This window comes from Oncorhynchus keta, chromosome 34, assembly GCF_023373465.1.
Source record: "Oncorhynchus keta strain PuntledgeMale-10-30-2019 chromosome 34, Oket_V2, whole genome shotgun sequence".
Taxonomy (NCBI): Eukaryota; Metazoa; Chordata; class Actinopteri; order Salmoniformes; family Salmonidae; genus Oncorhynchus; species Oncorhynchus keta.
The window spans coordinates 13,998,412-14,017,619 of record NC_068454.1 but is presented as its reverse complement, the minus strand read 5'-3'; the positions used below and the strand labels follow the sequence as shown (position 1 = coordinate 14,017,619).

The 19,208-nt window shown below is 43.8% G+C and overlaps 1 protein-coding gene across 6 annotated transcripts; it reads right to left on the bottom strand.

Annotated features, from left to right (window-relative positions):
* Nucleotides 1-163: 163 nt before the first annotated feature.
* LOC118366760 (bromodomain and PHD finger-containing protein 3-like) lies at nt 164-18,719 on the bottom strand. Of its 6 annotated transcripts, none has more exons than XR_008089842.1 (17): nt 18,464-18,719; nt 6,121-6,225; nt 5,840-5,973; nt 5,288-5,322; nt 4,943-5,028; nt 4,695-4,744; nt 4,522-4,571; nt 4,321-4,403; nt 4,174-4,196; nt 3,896-3,966; nt 2,891-2,969; nt 2,652-2,677; nt 2,499-2,560; nt 2,111-2,137; nt 1,615-2,010; nt 1,449-1,520; nt 164-1,358 (listed from the first exon to the last, which is right to left on the bottom strand). XR_008089842.1 is itself a non-coding variant. In XM_035749409.2 (17 exons), the coding sequence occupies exons 1-17, from the start codon at nt 18,581-18,583 to the stop codon at nt 1,282-1,284; spliced, it is 1,539 nt and encodes a 512-aa protein (XP_035605302.2). In that variant the 5' UTR covers nt 18,584-18,718; the 3' UTR covers nt 164-1,281. The 6 variants fall into 6 exon arrangements, 5 of the variants coding, with proteins under 5 accessions (XP_035605302.2, XP_052349173.1, XP_052349174.1 ...); XM_035749409.2 differs by having other exon boundaries at nt 2,111-2,180; nt 18,464-18,718; XM_052493213.1 differs by having other exon boundaries at nt 2,111-2,171; nt 18,464-18,718.
* Between the last annotated feature and the right edge of the window lie 489 nt (nt 18,720-19,208).

Genomic DNA, 19,208 nt, shown 5'->3' with positions numbered 1-19,208 from the left:
AACAACTTAAGTACTTTAGCCCATAGTTTACAGCATGATGTAATAGTGAGGGTGGAGGGCATAACATGCCGGTTGCCATGCAGAATGTTCATGGTTCAAATCCAAGTGTGGTGTTTATCACCTCAGAATAAGATGGAATAAGGGAACTCTAATCTGCCACAGACCAGTTTGGTTCTTAATTTATTACTGAATGAATAAAAAGTGTGCAAACATGTAACAGTGCGGTTAAAAGAAGTGGCTGAGCAATTAGACACATGCAAGTTGTTCCTACCCATAGGATTTAGGAATAACCCTAAACCCTAATCATGTAGATAAGAAGTTCTAGGTACAGAAGATGTTAAACATTTCAGTCCGGGATATAAAAATGATTGAAATGAATACTTTGAGGTACTACGCAATGCAACAATTTCACATACAAATATACTAAACATTTGGAACACAATATTGAGTTGCACCCCCTTTTGCTCTCAGAACAGCCTCAATTCATCAGGGCATGGACTCTACAAGGTGTCGGAAGAGTTTCACAGGGATGTGGGCCCATGTTGACTCCATAGTAGTGTCAAGCTGGCTGTCCTTTGGGTGGTTGACCATTCTTGATACACACGGGAAAGTGTTTTGAGTGTGAAAAACCCAGCAATGTTGCAGTTCTTGACACAAACCAGTATGATTGGCTGGCTGTCATTTGGGTGGTTACCCGTTTAAAGGCACTTAAATCGTTTGCCATGTCCATTCACCCTCTGAATGGCACACATACACAAGCCATGTCACAAGGCGAAAACATCCTTCTTTAACCTGTCTCCTCCTCTTCATCTACACTGATTGAAGTGGATTTAACAAGTGACATCAATAAGGGATTATAGCTTTCACCTGGATTCACCTGGTCAGTCTATGGCATGGAAAGAGAAGGTGTTCTTAATGTTTTGTATACTTGCTATCAACACAATAGCAACACTTTTTGGGATCTATTCATAGAAATATATATTTATATAAAAATATATATTGTTTAAAGGTAAAACGGATTGTTACTGGCAAGCAAAATGGCAGCCTCTTGTTTCATAATTGGTTCTCGGAGTTTGAACATACAGTATAAACAACAACAGTACTTTTTTTGGGGGGGGGAGTATAATATTGACAAGGTAAGAAAGTGGATCTACGTGAGAACTATTGTGAAATCAAATTCTCAATATGGCTGCATAATGCACCCCATAAAATCTTGTGATGCCAATGAACTGAATGAGGGAAGGTGGATTATGGGGGTTGTAGTTGATCTGGCAGGGCTGCTTATCTCTTCAGGGCTGACCTGGCATCCCTTATGGCTTCCGTAGCTCTCTGTAACTCCATTTGCTTCTTCTTAAACTCTGAACAAAGGGGGAGAATACATTAGATTTAACATTCACACAATGCTATGAAAACTCCTGTACACCAATAATTAAACCACCAATTCTCACCTCTCTCTTGCTCTGAGAGCATCTGTGATAATTTTCCAGAAGCCTCCATCACTCTCAGGGAGAGATCATAATCTGAGAGCGAGAAACAAAGTCACCGATTCTGATAATATGCTCCCAACATGGATTAATTTGGTTTTATTTTATACAACCCAACCGTTCTACTCACCCTCCTGACTGGCCTTATCCGACAGGATCCTATTGGAGATGCTGACCATGTCAGAGAAGAAGGTGGTGAAGATGGACTGTGTACAGCCTGCTTCGTTACACCTTCTCCAGAACACTCTGCTGGCTGCAGAGTCAGAGCCAGAACCAATAGGTGAACCCGGGCCTCCGGGCCCAGCCAGGGGATGATTGGATACAGAGTGTGGAGAGGACACAGGGGTGAAACAGCAATCAGGCGGGACAGGTGAGACTGGTGGACTGGTACGAGTAGGTGTGTTGGTGACATTGAGTGGACCAGAGTGGACAGATGAGATGGGACCAAGTGTGAGAGAGCTGCCCTGTCGACCAGAGAGGACAGGTGAACCAGGTCTAGCCACAGAACACGGCTGAGAACTGCACACTGAGAGGAGAGAGAACAAAAAATGTCTGCATTATCAAAGCTTTTCCAAGACTAAACTGATAAGTAGGGATAGTAAGGAGTGTAGAAGGTGAGTAGTTACCTGAGAGGTTTGTGTCCTGAGAGGGTTCTTCAGACACCACATGCAGCAACAGACTCTGAGACTCAGCATCCAGTACAGAGATACAGTAATGATCAAACCAATAGTTTAGGACCAGGATAGAGACACAGTAATGATCAAACCAATAGTTTAGGACCAGGATATAGACACAGTAATGATCAAACCAATAGTTTAGGACCAGGATAGAGACACGGTAATGATCAAACCAATAGTTTAGGACCAGGATAGAGACACGGTAATGATCAAACGAATAGTGTAGGACCAGGATAGAGACACGGTAATGATCAAACCAATAGTGTAGGACCAGGATAGAGACACAGTAATGCCACAGGAAGTGTTGGACAAGAATAGTCAGAGTTGTGTAACTTACTGAGTCTATGACTGTATGGTCCCCATCGCTATCGTCTCTGTGTTCAGGTTCTGGCTGACATCCTGAGGAAAACCACAGTGGTTTTGTTATTATCAGGTTTGATATTCAACCTCCTGGCAATATGCTGTGTGCGTGTACCCTGACATGTTTTACCTCTGGTGAGAGCCTCAGCATGATTTCTGGGATGTAAGAGAGCAATGTTATTTTTCTAACGTCACTGTACAATACAGAGGCAGGCAACTGTTATCTCCCTCCCCCCTTTCTAGAATATTTGGCCTACACAGGAACCGCCTCAACACTGAAAAGATAACATGTGTCATGATTGGGTTTTCATACCCATCAGACTAAACAGTAGTTTTATTGATACCAGACTGGAGCACCATCATCATTACCTGTGTTCAGAGAACACACTGTCTTCTAGATCAGACTCCAAAGGGGCTAACTCCATGTCAATTCCATTCACAACTCCGTCTGTAGCAGAACATACACAAATACTAATCAATGCAATGCATCACTCGTCTTTGTAAAAACTATATTGAACAAAAATATAAATGCTACATGTAAAGTGTTTCTTGAGATAAAAGACCCTATAAATGTTCCATACGCACAAAAAGCTTATTTCTCTCATATTTCTTGCACAAATGTATTTACATCACTGCTATTGAGCATTTCTCTTTTGCCAAGATAATCCATCCAGCGGACAGGTGTGGTATATCAAGAAGCTGATTAAACAGCATGATCATTACACAGGTGCAGCTTGTGCTGGGGACAATAAAAGGCCACTAAAATGTGCAGTTTTGTCACACAACACAATGCTACAGATGTCTCTGTAGCATTGTAGCAAGCGCGTCTGTAGCACTGTAGCAAGTTTTGAGGGAGTGTGCAATTGGCACGCTGACTGCAGGAATGTCCACAAGAGCTGTTGCCAGAGAATTTAATGTTAATTCTCTACCATAAGCCCCCTCCAACGTCATTTTAGAGAATTTGGCAGTACATCCAACCGGCCTCACAACCTCAGCCCCCATGTAACCAAGCCAGCCCAGGACCTCCACATCTGGCTTCATCATCTGTGGGATTGTCTGAGACCAGCCACTGGACAGCTGATGAAACTGAGGAGTATTTCTGTCTGTAATAATATGTGGGGAAAAACTCATTCTGATTGGCTGGGCCTGGCTCCCCAGTGGGTGGGCCATTGCTACACCCCTGACCAGTCATGTGAAATCCATAGCTTAGGGCCCAATGAACTTATTTCAATTGACTGATTTCCTTATATGAACTGTAACTCAGTAAAATGTTTGAAATGGTTGTATGTTGCATTTACATTTTTGTTCAGTATAAATATAAATCGACAACAATCAAGATAATGAAAAGGGAGCCGACTGGAAAAATAAAGTAACCTGAGTTTGAGAAATCGTTCTGAATACTCTTGCTCCACTTTCTGGACTTTTTTGATGATTTCACTTCTGGTCTGTGACAGAAAAAGTAACAACTTGCACAGTGTTCAGAAAAATAGTGTCCAGAGAATTAAAGAGACATATTTACATATTTCACTTTTTGACAGCAAAGAATGTTAATAAATCTACATGCACTCAAAAAGCGAAACAGAACAGGGCAGGTCAGCGTCAAAGAAACAGACCACCCAACTTCAACATGCATACATGAATTCCATACTTACGTGCTAGAGCAGCTCAACCGTCTCTGTTACAACAGCAAAAGCAAAGAGATTACGGTTCACTATGATATTATCATATATGATTACATGAGTATATTCCATGACGTTCTTAACTGAAGACACATCCATTCTCAACAGCTAAATACACACCTTGGGTGTTTGTTTCTGCCGTCGTTTACTAGACATGTTGGAGTCACTATGGTAAGATGAGGGTCCTGCCACTGCATCAAGTCCTTCACAATTGAAACATACATTTCTACATGATAAATCTGATCTTTAAACTACAGGGAAACACAACCAAAGGAGAAGTCAAGTTATGTTGATGTGAGTCAATGGAGACAAATGACTCACCTTTCAGCTCTTTCTGCAACGACTGTGGTTTATGCTTTTTACAATACGACCTAAGTGACAAAGACAGACATGCCAGGCTTTCACAACTAAATAATAAAGCACTGTACTGACATTAATGATAGAAATTAAGGAGCAAAGATGTTGTTTTGGAATGAAAAACGCCTCCTACTCACTTGACAATGCCACTGTTGACGTGGTCTAGACTGAAGCTTTCCTCTTTCCTCTCACAGACCAGACAAAACAGTTGGAAATGGGAACGGAAATGGATTCATTTATTTGTTTTTGCTTCTCAGAATTTAGCTGGATGATGTGGTTCAATGCTGGTGACCAGGTAATCAGTCATAAAGGCCTAGCTATTAACTATCCATTCCACAATGGTCCTGTATGTGTGTTATTACAGTACAGTCAGTGGAATACAGACCTTGGGTGACGTTTCTCCATTGTTGTTCATCGTTGTGTCTGTATCACCGTTGGTAGACAAAGCTCTACTCACTGTTTCATTGGTTGCTGTGTTGAGACAGAAACATCCCTCATTAAATGAAATGAAAGAAAAACCTCTAACTTACAGCTTTTTGCTGGAACTGCCAGCTGGACCGGCAGAGGCTGCGTGTTTGTGTACAAAGACAGGAAGATTTGCCCTGATGGACGAATAGGTATTTAAATCAACTAAACACAACCAGATGGATATTGGGATAAACAAATTCATTGATGTCTACTATAGTAACAGTTACTCAGGTAGCCTACAGGCATGAACCAGCCAACTCACCTGCTATTGGCAGATTATGCTTCAGACAGTACAACCTGTAAAACACAGAGACAGTCATAGAGACCCATTTAATAACATGCTCATGACCTTTATCTACTTCCCCAGAGTCAGATGAACTCATGGATGCCATTTGTATGTCTCTGCACCCAGTATGAAGGAAGCTAGAGGTAGTTTTGCGAGTAAATGCTAACTATCATTAGCGCAATGACTGAAAGTCTATGGTAGCGCATCGCGCTAACCCTAGTATGCAACTTCCTTCCACCTGCACGCAGAGAGATAAAAATGGCATCCACACGTTCATCTGACTCTGGGGAAGTAGATAATTATTGTTTATTTGTTTTGCTTTTTCATTTGGACACTTGAAAACAAGATGGTGCATCTCAAAATAATTCATCCTGCAAAATTTCAACTAAATAAATAAAGGGCTTCATTGCCAAAATCCTGAAGTATCCCTTTAAGTTGCTAAGTGAGAACCACCTCTCATTTGCAATGAAGTTGAAAAATATATTTCCCAGTTGTTTAGAAAGAAAAGACGTTGTGCCTCGCACTTACGTAAACTTCTCTTCTGTGTGGTCATCGACGTTTTGGGCCCCATCTCGCACAGCGCAGGGGTAGTGGTAGGACTTCTTACAGCGCTTCACCTCACATCCCACCGTAGCACCCTTCTTCTTACATCTGTAACAAATCTGGGGAGGAGAAAAAGTACTGTAAGCAACAGTTTGTTTTGTAATGGCTACATTAGATTAAACTAAACATCATACAAAACTAGTTGATCCGACGAAAACAGACTTAATTCCTTGAAACAACCAAAGGAAACAATAAAATAACCTCACCAGTCTGTTTCCCCTTTTCAACTCGTTAAGGACGTCTTCCACAGAGAAACCAAACAAGTCGTCAAACTCTGGCGAATTCTGGCAAATAATCCCTGATGAATACAGCTGCAATTCAGACAACACAGAGCAGAGAGTTAAAGAGGTAATCTAGGATTCAAACAACAATCTGGGATTATCATAGATGGTCAGTCCTCGCATCTATGAATTTGAGTGGTTACATAACACGTATATCTCCCCCCAAAATTCTAATAAAACACATAATAGGTCTAAATGTTAGGTAAACAATCAAATTCACACAGCTGTGGATGGGAGGACTGACCATCCATGAGATCAACATTAGTTTTAACCAGGTTTTGAAGCCATTCAGTGTTTGTTTACAATTACATTGTTTACAAACAAACAATGGATGTTATTTTTGGGGTTCTGAGTGTATATGATAGTTGTACTAAACTCATAAGGAATGCATGGCCGCGGGAAGATGTTTTGGGGTGGGGGATTTTCTCTCCGCTCTGCTGACGAGTATATTTTTCCCATAATGCAGGGTTTCCAAACTCGGTCATAGTTGGTTATTTGAATCAGCTGTGTGGTGCTAGGGCAAATAACTAAACGTGCACCCGGTGGGGCACAGGACCGAGTTTGGAAACTCTGGTCTAACCAAAACGACCTAGAAAAGCACTGTAATCGCTCAGCACAATTAATTTTTACATTTAACCTTTATTTAACTAGGCAAGACAGTTAAGCACAAATTCTTATTTACAATGACGGCCTACCCCAGCCAAACCCTCCCCTAACCCGGGCGATGCTGGGCCAATTGTAAGTCGCTTTGGATAAAAGCGTCTGCTAAATGGCATATATTATTATTATTAATTGTGCACTGCCCTATGAGACTCCCGATCACGGCCAGTTGTGATACTGCAAGGGATCAAACCTGGGTCTGTAGCACTGAGATGCAGTGCCTGAGACCGCTATGCCACTGGGGAGCAGTTGGGGGACACCCAGTGAGTGTGGGGAAACCCTGGGGTAGACATAAATAGATTAGGAAATTACTATGAAATAATACAATGTTTCAAGTTTTATATATCACTTTGTTTTTATTTGATTACTTTATTATTTTGAATTCCTTAAAGTCATCTCATCTCTGCTCAGACAGTAGCAGCCAAACAGCTCTCCGTAGCCGATGTGAGCAAGACATTTAGCCAGGTCAACATTCGCAAGGTCGCGGGGCCAGAAGGATTACCAGGATGTGTACTCAAAGCGCGGACCAACTGGCAAGTGTCTTCACTGACATGTTCAACTTCTCCCTGTCCGAGTCTATAATACCTACATGTTTCAAGAAGACCACCATAGTCCCTGTGCCCAAGAACGCCAAAGTAACCTGCCTAAATGACTACCGCCCCGTCGCACTCACGTATATCACTAGCCACTTTAAACAATGCTACCTCATATAATGTTTACATACCCTACATTATTCATCTCATATGTATACGTATATACTGTACTCTATATCATCTACTGCATCTTTATGTAATACATGTACAGTGCCTTGCGAAAGTATTCGGCCCCCTTGAACTTTGCGACCTTTTGCCACATTTCAGGCTTCAAACATAAAGATATAAAACTGTATTTTTTTTGTGAAGAATCAACAACAAGTGGGACAAAATCATGAAGTGGAACGACATTTATTGGATATTTCAAACTTTTTTAACAAATCAAAAACTGAAAAATTGGGCGTGCAAAATTATTCAGCCCCCTTAAGTTAATACTTTATAGCGCCAACTTTTGCTGCGATTACAGCTGTAAGTCACTTGGGGTATGTCTCTATCAGTTTTGCACATCGAGAGACTGAATTCTTTTCCCATTCCTCCTTGCAAAACAGCTCGAGCTCAGTGAGGTTGGATGGAGAGCATTTGTGAACAGCAGTTTTCAGTTCTTTCCACAGATTCTCGATTGGATTCAGGTCTGGACTTTGACTTGGCCATTCTAACACCTGGATATGTTTATTTTTGAACCATTCCATTGTAGATGTTGCTTTATGTTTTGGATCATTGTCTTGTTGGAAGACAAATCTCCGTCCCAGTCTCAGGTCTTTTGCAGACTCCATCAGGTTTTCTTCCAGAATGGTCCTGTATTTGGCTCCATCCCATCTTCCCATCAATTTTAACCATCTTCCCTGTCCCTGCTGAAGAAAAGCAGGCCCAAACCATGATGCTGCCACCACCATGTTTGACAGTGGGGATAGTGCGTTCAGGGTGATGAGCTGTGTTGCTTTTACGCCAAACATAACGTTTTGCATTGTTGCCAAAAAATTATATTTTGGTTTCATCTGACCAGAGCACCTTCTTCCACATGTTTGGTGTGTCTCCCAGGTGGCTTGTGGGAAACTTTAAACAACACTTTTTATGGATATCTTTAAGAAATGGCTTTCTTCTTGCCACTCTTCCATAAAGGCCAGATTTGTGCAATATACGACTGATTGTTGTCCCATGGACAGAGTCTCCCACCTCAGCTGTAGATCTCTGCAGTTCATCCAGAGTGATCATGGGCCTCTTGGCTGCATCTCTGATCAGTCTTCTCCTTGTATGAGCTGAAAGGTTAGAGGGACGGCCAGGTCTTGGTAGATTTCCAGTGGTCTGATACGCCTTCCATTTCAATATTATCGCTTGCACAGTGCTCCTTGGGATGTTTAAAGCTTGGGAAATCTTTTTGTATCCAAATCCGGCTTTAAACTTCTTCACAACAGTATCTCGGACCTGCCTGGTGTGTTCCTTGTTCTTCATGATGCTCTCTGCGCTTTTAACGGACCTCTGAGACTATCACAGTGCAGGTGCATTTATACGGAGACTTGATTACACACAGGTGGATTGTATTTATCATCATTAGTCATTTAGGTCAACATTGGATCATTCAGATATCCTCACTGAACTTCTGGAGAGAGTTTGCTGCACTGAAAGTAAAGGGGCTGAATAATTTTGCACGCCCAATTTTTCAGTTTTTGATTTGTTAAAAAAGTTTGAAATATCCAATAAATGTCGTTCCACTTCATGATTGTGTCCCACTTGTTGTTGATTCTTCACAAGAAATACAGTTTTATATCTTTATGTTTGAAGCCTGAAATGTGGCAAAAGGTCGCAAAGTTCAAGGGGGCCGAATACTTTCGCAAGGCACTGTATCACTAGCCACTTTAACTATGCCACTTTGTTTACATACTCATCTGATATGTATATACTGCACTCAATACCATCTACTGTATCTAGCCTATGCCGCTCTGTATCATCACTCATTCATATATCTTTATGTACATATTCTTTATCCCCTTACACTTGTGTCTATAAGGTAGTAGTTTTGGAATTGTTAGCTAGATTACTTGTTGGTTATTGCTGCATTGTCGGAACTAGAAGCACAAGCATTTCGTTACACTCGCATTAACATCTGCTAACCATGTGTATGTGACAAATAAAATTGGATTTGATTTGTAGCCATGAAGTGCTTTGAAAGGCTGGTCATGGCTCACATCAACACCATCATCCCAGAAACCCTAGACCCACTCCAATTCGCATACCGCCCCAACAGATCCACAGATGACGCAATCTCAATTGTACTCCAAACTGCCCTTTCCCACCTGGACAAAAGGAACACCTATGTGTGAATCCTGTTCATTGACTATAGCTCAGCGTTCAACACCATAGTGCCCACAAAGCTCATTACTAAGATAAAGACCCTGGGACTGAACACCTCCCTCTACAACTGGATCTTGGACTTCCTGACAGGCCGCACCCAGGTGGTAAGGGGAGGCAACAACACATCTGCCATGCTGATCCTCAACACAGGGGCCCCTCAGGGGTGCGTGCTTAGTCCCCTCCTGTACTCCCTGTTCACCCACAACTGCGTGGCCAAGCACGAATCAAACACCATCATTAAGTTTGCTGACAACACAACGGTGGTAGGCCTGATCACCGACAACGATGAGACAGCCTATAGGCTGGAAGTGTGGTGCCAGGACAACAACCTCTCCCTCAATGTGAGCAAGACAAAAGAGCTAATCGTGGACAACAGAAAAAGGAGGGCCGAACAGGCCCCCATTAACATCAACAGGGCTGTAGTGGAGCAGGTCGAGAGCTCAAGCAGGTCTTCGAAAGCCAAGTCAACAAACAGGTCACTGACCATCTCGAATCCCACCGTACCTTCTCCGCTGTGCAATCTGGTTTCCGAGCCGGTCACGGGTGCACCTCAGCCACACTCAAGGTACTAAATGATATCATAACCGCCATCAATAAAAGACAGTACTGTGCAGCCGTCTTCATCGACCTCTCCAAGGCTTTCGACTCTGTCAATCACCATATTCTTATCGGCAGACTCAACAGCCTCGGTTTTTCGGATGACTGCCTTGCCTGGTTCACCAACTACTTTGCAGACAGAGTTCAGGGTGTCAAATCGGAGGGCATGCTGTCCGGTCCTCTGGCAGTCTCTGTGGGGGTGCCACAGGGTTCAATTCTCGGGCCGACTCTTTTCTCTGTATATATCAATGATGTTGCTCTTGCTGCGGGCGATTCCCTGATCCACCTCTACGCAGACGACACCATTCTATATACTTTCGGCCCGTCATTGGACACTGTGCTATCAAACCTCCAAACGAGCTTCAATGCCATACAGCACTCCTTCCGTGGCCTCCAACTGCTCTTAAACACGAGTAAAACCAAATGCATGCTTTTCAACCGATCGCTGCCTGCACCCGCATGCCCGACTAGCATCACCACCCTGGATGGTTCCGACCTTGAATATGTGGACATCTATAAGTACCTAGGTGTCTGGCTAGACTGCAAACTCTCCTTCCAGACTCACATCAAACATCTCCAATCAAAAATCAAATCAAGAGTCGGCTTTCTATTCCGCAACAAAGCCTCCTTCACTCACGCTGCCAAGCTTACCCTAGTAAAACTGACTATCCTACCGATCCTCGACTTCGGCGATGTCATCTACAAAATGGCTTCCAACACTCTACTCAGCAAACTGGATGCAGTCTATCACAGTGCCATCCATTTTGTCACTAAAGCACCTTATACCACCCACCACTGCGACTTGTATGCTCTAGTCGGCTGGCCCTCACTACATATTCGTCGCCAGACCCACTGGCTCCAGGTCATCTACAAGTCCATGCTAGGTAAAGCTCCGCCTTATCTCAGTTCACTGGTCACGATGGCAACACCCATCCGTAGCACGCGCTCCAGCAGGTGTATCTCACTGATCATCCCTAAAGCCAACACCTCATTTGGCCGCCTTTCGTTCCAGTACTCTGCTGCCTGTGACTGGAACGAATTGTAAAATCGCTGAAGTTGGAGACTTTTATCTCCCTCACCAACTTCAAACATCAGCTATCCGAGCAGCTAACCGATCGCTGCAGCTGTACATAGTCTATAGGTAAATAGCTCACCCATTTTCACCTACCTCATTCCCATACTGTTTTTATACTGTTTTTATTTATTTACTTTTCTGCTCTTTTGCACACCAATATCTCTACCTGTACATGACCATCTGATCATTTTATCACTCCAGTGTTAATCTGCAAAATTGTATTATTCGCCTACCTCCTCATGCCTTTTGCACATATTGTATATAGACTGCCCATTTTTTCTACTGTGTTATTGACTTGCTAATTGTTTACTCCATGTGTAACTCTGTGTTGTCTGTTCACACTGCTATGCTTTATCTTGGCCAGGTCGCAGTTGCAAATGAGAACTTGTTCTCAACTAGCCTACCTGGTTAAATAAAGGTGAAATAAAAAATAAAATAAAAAAAAGTTCCTTGGTGTCCACATCACCAACAAACTATCATGGTCAAAACACACCAAGACAGTCGTGAAGAGGGCATGACAATGTCTATTACCCCTCAGGAGACTGAAAACATTTGGCATGGGTCCTCAGATACTCAAAAAGTTCTACAGCTGCACCATTGAGGGCATCCTGACAGGTTGGATCTACACCTGGTATGTAAAACTGTTTAGCATCCGACCATAGGGCACCTCAGAGGGTAGTGCGTACGGCCCAGTACATCACTGGGGCCAAGCTTCCTGACATCCAGGGCCTCTATGCTAGTCGGTGTCAGAGGAAAGACCAAATAAATGTTCGACTTCAGCCACCCAAATGAAACTGTTCTCTCTGCTACTGCATGGCAAGCAGTACTGGAGCTCCAAGTCTAGGTCCAAAAGGCTCCTTCTACCTCCAAGCCATAAGACTGCTGAACAAATCATCAAATGGCCACCTGGACTATTTACATAGCTAACCGGTCATCAGCTAACCTTTAGCCCGGAAAGCTCTCGCCAGTTCGAACAACACGACTCTAACCAGAGCATAACGGACCTATTTATTTTTCATCCCCGGATTCCCACCGCAAACGGAACATTTTTCAGCTGGATCTTCACAACTAGCTATCTAGCTAAACTGCAACTCCGGATGGTTACCTCTGGCTAGCGTTTCCACCCACTTAGCTTGAAGCTAGCCCGGCCAGAGCACCTGTAGCACACCCCTGCTACCCTGTCTAGCCCGGGCCTACGAACTGTTAGCTTGTTAGCACAGGCCTGCTAACCGTCTGAATCGCCGCGTCCCAAACACTCTCTGGACCCATATTTACTTTCTATCTCTTTTTGATTTTTAAATTGTTTATACCTTCCGGAAACCTGCCTCACCCATTGTGATACGGAATCGCTATTATTTTTAATTTTTTAGAACACACTCAAGAACCTCCAGACGCTAACCAGCTAACTAGCTACAAGCTATTTAGTCATTGTTAGTTTTTTTTTAACCTGGATAACACTCGCCAGTCCAGCTTCCCTGTCCATCCACCGCTGCCCCCTGGACACTGATCTCTTGGCTACATAGCTGATGCACGCTGGACTGTCCATTAATCACGGTACTCCATTCTGCTTGTTTGTTTTATCTGTCGGCCCCATTGCCTAGTCAACGCCATTTTACCTGCTGTCTGTTGTGCTAGCTGACTAGCTGTTGCTGTCTCACCTACTCTTTTAGCTAGCTTTCCCAATTCAACACCTGTGATTACTGTATGCCTCGCTGTATGTCTCTCTCAAATGTCAATATGCCTTGTATACTGTTGTTCAGGTTAGTGATCATTGTTTTAGTTCACAATGGAGCCCCTAGTTCCACTCTTCATACCCCTGTTACCTCCTTTGTCCCACCTCCCACACATGCGGTGACCTCACCCATTACAACCAGCATGTCCAGAGATACAACCTCTCTCATCATCACCCAGTGCCTGGGCTTACCTCCGCTGTACCCGCACCCCACCATACCCCTGTCTGCGCATTATGCCCTGAATATATTCTACCATGCCCAGAAACCTGCTCCTCTTATTCTCTGTCCCCAACGCTCTAGGCGACCAGTTTTGATAGCCTTTAGCCGCACCCTCATACTACTCCTTCTCTGTTCCGCAGGTGATGTGGAGGTAAACCCAGGCCCTGCATGTCCCCAGGTACCCTCATTTGTTGACTTCTGTGATCGAAAAAGCCTTGGTTTCATGCATGTCAACATCAGAAGCCTCCTCCCTAAGTTTGTTTTACTCACTGCTTTAGCACACTCTGCTAACCCTGATGTCCTTGCCGTGTCTGAATCCTGGCTCAGGAAGGCCACCAAAAATTCAGAGATTTCCATACCCAACTATAACATCTTCCGTCAAGATAGAACTGCCAAAGGGGGAGGAGTTGCAGTCTACTGCAGAGATAGCCTGCAAAGTAATGTCATACTTTCCAGGTCCATACCCAAACAGTTCGAACTACTAATTTTGAAAATGACTCTCTCCAGAAAAAAGTCTCTCACTGTTGCCGCCTGCTACCGACCCCCCTCAGCTCCCAGCTGTGCCCTGGACACCATTTGTGAATTGATCGCCCCCCATCTAGCTTCAGAGTTTGTTCTGTTAGGTGACCTAAACTGGGATATGCTTAACACCCCGGCAGTCCTACAATCTAAGCTAGATGCCCTCAATCTCACACAAATCATCAAGGAACCCACCAGGTACAACCCTAACTCTAAGCAAGGGCACCCTCATAGACGTCATCCTGACCAACTGGCCCTCCAAAGACACCTCCGCTGTCTTCAACCAGGATCTCAGCGATCACTGCCTCATTGCCTGTATCCGCCACGGAGCCGCAGTCAAACGACCACCCCTCATCACTGTCAAACGCTCCCTAAAACACTTCTGTGAGCAGGCCTTTCTAATCGACCTGGCCCGGGTATCCTGGAAGGACATTGACCTCATCCCGTCAGTTGAGGATGCCTGGTCATTCTTTAAAAGTAACTTCCTCACCATTTTAGATAAGCATGCTCCGTTCAAAAAATGCAGAACCAAGAACAGATACAGCCCTTGGTTCACTCCAGACCTGACTGCCCTCGACCAGCACAAAAACATCCTGTGGCGGACTGCAATAGCATCGAATAGTCCCCGCGATATGCAACTGTTCAGGGAAGTCAGGAACCAATACACGCAGTCAGTCAGGAAAGCTAAGGCCAGCTACTTCAGGCAGAAGTTTGCATCCTGTAGCTCCAACTCCAAAAAGTTCTGGGACACTGTGAAGTCCATGGAGAACAAGAATACCTCCTCCCAGCTGCCCACTGCACTGAGGCTAGGTAACACGGTCACCACCGATAAATTCATGATTATCGAAAACTTCAATAAGCATTTCTCAACGGCTGGCCATGCCTTCCGCCTGGCTACTCCAACCTCGGCCAACAGCTCCGCCCCCCCCGCAGCTCCTCGCCCAAGCCCCTCCAGGTTCTCCTTTACCCAAATCCAGATAGCAGATGTTCTGAAAGAGCTGCAAAACCTGGACCCTACAAATCAGCTGGGCTTGACAATCTGGACCCTCTATTTCTGAAACTATCCGCCGCCATTGTCGCAACCCCTATTACCAGCCTGTTCAACCTCTCTTTCATATCGTCTGAGATCCCCAAGGATTGGAAAGCTGCCGCAGTCATCCCCCTCTTCAAAGGGGAGACACCCTGGACCCAAACTGTTAGACCTATATCCATCCTGCCCTGCCTATCTAAGGTCTTCGAAAGCCAAGTCAACAAACAGGTCACTGACCATCTCGAATCCCACCGTACCTTCTCCGCTGTGCAATCTGGTTTCCGAGCCGGTCACGGGTGCACCTCAGCCACACTCAAGGTACTAAACGATATCATAACCGCCATCGATAAAAGACAGTACTGTGCAGCCGTCTTCATCGACCTTGCCAAGGCCTTCGACTCTGTCAATCACCATATTCTTATCGGCAGACTCAGTAGCCTCGGTTTTTCGGATGACTGCCTTGCCTGGTTCACCAATTACTTTGCAGACAGAGTTCAGTGTGTCAAATCGGAGGGCATGTTGTCCGGTCCTCTGGCAGTCTCTATGGGGGTGCCACAGGGTTCAATTCTCGGGCCGACTCTTTTCTCGGTATATATCAATGATGTTGCTCTTGCTGCGGGCGATTCCCTGATCCACCTCTACGCAGACGACACCATTCTATATACTTTCGGCCCGTCATTGGACACTGTGCTATCTAATCTCCAAACGAGCTTCAATGCCATACAACACTCCTTCCGTGGCCTCCAACTGCTCTTAAACGCTAGTAAAACCAAATGCATGCTTTTCAACCGATCGCTGCCTGCACCCGCATGCCCGACTAGCATCACCACCCTGGATGGTTCCGACCTTGAATATGTGGACATCTATAAGTACCTAGGTGTCTGGCTAGACTGCAAACTCTCCTTCCAGACTCATATCAAACATCTCCAGTCGAAAATCAAATCAAGAGTCGGCTTTCTATTCCGCAACAAAGTCTCCTTCACTCACGCCGCCAAGCTTACCCTAGTAAAACTGACTATCCTACCGATCCTCGACTTCGGCGATGTCATCTACAAAATGGCTTCCAACACTCTACTCAGCAAACTGGATGCAGTCTATCACAGTGCCATCCATTTTGTCACTAAAGCACCTTATACCACCCACCACTGCGACTTGTATGCTCTAGTCGGCTGGCCCTCACTACATATTCGTCGCCAGACCCACTGGCTCCAGGTCATCTACAAGTCCATGCTAGGTAAAGCTCCGCCTTATCTCAGTTCACTGGTCACGATGGCAACACCCATCCGTAGCACGCGCTCCAGCAGGTGTATCTCACTGATCATCCCTAAAGCCAACACCTCATTTGGCCGCCTTTCGTTCCAATACTCTGCTGCCTGTGACTGGAACGAACTGCAAAAATCGCTGAAGTTGGAGACTTTTATCTCCCTCACCAACTTCAAACATCAGCTATCTGAGCAGCTAACAGATCGCTGCAGCTGTACATAGTCTGTTGGTAAATAGCCCACCCATTTTCACCTACCTCATTCCCATACTGTTTTTATACTGTTTTTATTTATTTACTTTTCTGCTTTTTTGCACACCAATATAAACCAATGTACATGACCATCTGATCATTTATCACTCCAGTGCTAATCTGCAAAATTGTAATTATTCGCCTACCTCATGCCTTTTGCACACATTGTATATAGACTCCCCCTTTTTTCTACTGTGTTATTGACTTGTTAATTGTTTACTCCATGTGTAACTCTGTTGTCAGTTCACACTGCTATGCTTTATCTTGGCCAGGTCGCAGTTGCAAATGAGAACTTGTTCTCAACTAGCCTACCTGGTTAAATAAAGGTGAAAAAAAAACAAACAAAAAAAAACATTGACACCACATTGACTCGGCACAGGTAACCCCTAAGGTTATATGTAGCCTCGTTATTGTTTTACTTTAGTTTATTTTCTTAAATCTATTTTCTTGAAACTGCATTGTTTTAAGTATGCATTTCATGGTAAGGTACACTTGTTGTTTTTGGAGCATTTGACAAATTTGATTTGAACTTTCTCTGTACTCCCCATACTGTCCTGTCTTCAGTCATCCTATTTAGCTAGGCTAGCTGCAGAGTTGTCTGACAATATCATTTTACTCGTTCTTCAAAGACGACGAGGAACACTTATCCCTATACCTCGTCGTTGTTGTGTACATTCCTCTCTCATGCGGTCTACGTGCATCCAACCTAATGTAGTAGGAGGGATTTATGATTTTGTGGCCGTTGAACTAATAACGAAACGGAAAAAAACAGGCCCAATGGATTATGGTCATTGTAGTTAATTATTACGTTTGCGCTGAACTAGGTTGAATATTTGCTTAATTATTTGCTTAATGAAAACTCCCTTTCGCTCAGCATTTAAATGGTAAAGTAAACCACAAAGCCATGCAGCCTATCAAACTTGTAAAGGTTGTCTCTTCTTTAGTGATCTCCTATCGTGACCAAGCCCAAATAGAGCCCGACCAAAAACAGTGCAGTATGAAGATGGGCTAAAACTGCTCCTCCAATAGAAAACCCTCGATCACACTCGTAGGTATTGTCATGGCGACGTTGTCTAGCAAAGGCATAACGATCGTCTTGCGCATGTGCACGCTGTCAAATCAAAGGGACTCCTTCGATAATAAGTTAATTTTTTTATTTTTTAAATGGGCTTTAGGATTGAGAAGTTTGCGGAATTTACCGGTTTAGGAGGGCAATTTGGTGTGTTCGTAAATTCACTCCAGAGTGCGCTCTGGTCGTTCGTAATTTAAGAGCTTTCGTTCAGAGTGCACTCTTAGAGTTTTTATTTATTTATTTCACCTTTATTTAACCAGGTAGGCTAGTTGAGAATAAGTTCTCATTTACAACTGCGACCTGGCCAAGATAAAGCATAGCAGTGTGAACTGACAACACAGAGTTACACATGGAGTAAACAATTAACAAGTCAATAACACAGTAGGAAAAAAAGAGTCTATATACATGGTGTGCAAAAGGCATGAGGAGTATTAATTATTAATTACCATTTTGCAGAGTGAATTTCCTAACACACCCAATTGCCTTCCTAAACCGGTAAGTTCCGCTAACGTTCCCGGAGCTCTCGCGATGTTGCATCTCTGGGTTTAGAAACCCTGCGGCCCCACTGTCCACCATAGCTTGTTAGCTCAGTGTTTTCCAAACTCGGTCATCTGGACCCCAAGTGGTGCACGCCCTAACACTACACACCTGATTCAAATCTTGATTACTTTAATCAGATGTTTAGTGCTAGGGAGGGAATACACAAAAACGATCCATTGGGGATCTCGAGTGCTGGCGAAAAAACTCAAACGTGCACCCCTTGGAGTCAAGAGGACTGAGTTTGGAAAACCCTGTTTAACTCGTTTTAGTTTTCTTTGCTAGCCTATCAGCACCAAAATCTTCAACCAAAGAAAAATTATCCGTGTAGTTTCAATAACAGGTCGCAGCAATAGAGCTTTTAACCTTACCAAACAGTTCTGATGAGCGGTGATAGAACCTTTCGTTGATAACGGTCCAGTTGTCCGATTTTCCTCGGACGTTAGACAAAGTACGCATTGGACTTTCTTGCCATGTTGATCGGTACCCATCCTGCAGGTGTTCGTGTATTATCTTTCGCAACAACTTCCCCCAAATCAGAAAATTGTTCGCGCCAACCTCCGCCAGTCTGCCACTAAGAAATTCCGTGTTGGCTGGGCATCCGGTTTCGCTTCTTCAGAAATGTTGAGGCAAGTCTCGGTGTGGTTTTAGTTTCATTCTACTTGGGGGCATGCAAGAGGGCATTGTGCACTGCCATCAGTAAACGGCAGGGGTCGTCAACTATACTTAAAAATACAAACGCAACAATTAAGTTAATGAGGAAATCAGTCTATTGAAATAAATAAATTAGGCTCTCATCTATGGATTTCACATGACTGTGCATTCAAATTTCCATCGATAAAATGCAATGGTGTACCATCACCCCACCGCCACCATGCGGTTCATTTCAAACCTTGCTGACTTTTGTTACCATCACGTGTCTCTTAAGCTTATGAATAGTTGGGAAAATATTCAAATTAAAATCAATTAGAGCTCATTTCCGGGTGTTTTATGTCAAGAAAATATTCAAATTAAAATCAATTAGAGCTCATTTCCGGGTGTTATGTCAAACAATGAAAATGTTTAAATGTTTTTCTCAGAAAAGTTGGGGATCCCTGGTATAACAATACATTCTGA

What these genes read in the sequence shown, in the direction of transcription:
- LOC118366760 (XM_035749409.2), bottom strand. Translation starts at nt 18,583, where the DNA reads ATGGGTACCGATCAACATGGCAAGAAAGTCCAATGCGTACTTTGTCTA. An exon ending in CACACAGAAGAGAAGTTTAC is followed by an intron (nt 5,323 to 5,839) that starts GTAAGTGCGAGG and finishes TGTGTTTTACAG; the next exon opens with GTTGTACTGTCTGAAGCATA. An exon ending in TCAGGACACAAACCTCTCAG is followed by an intron (nt 2,011 to 2,110) that starts GTAACTACTCAC and finishes CTCTCCTCTCAG; the next exon opens with TGTGCAGTTCTCAGCCGTGT.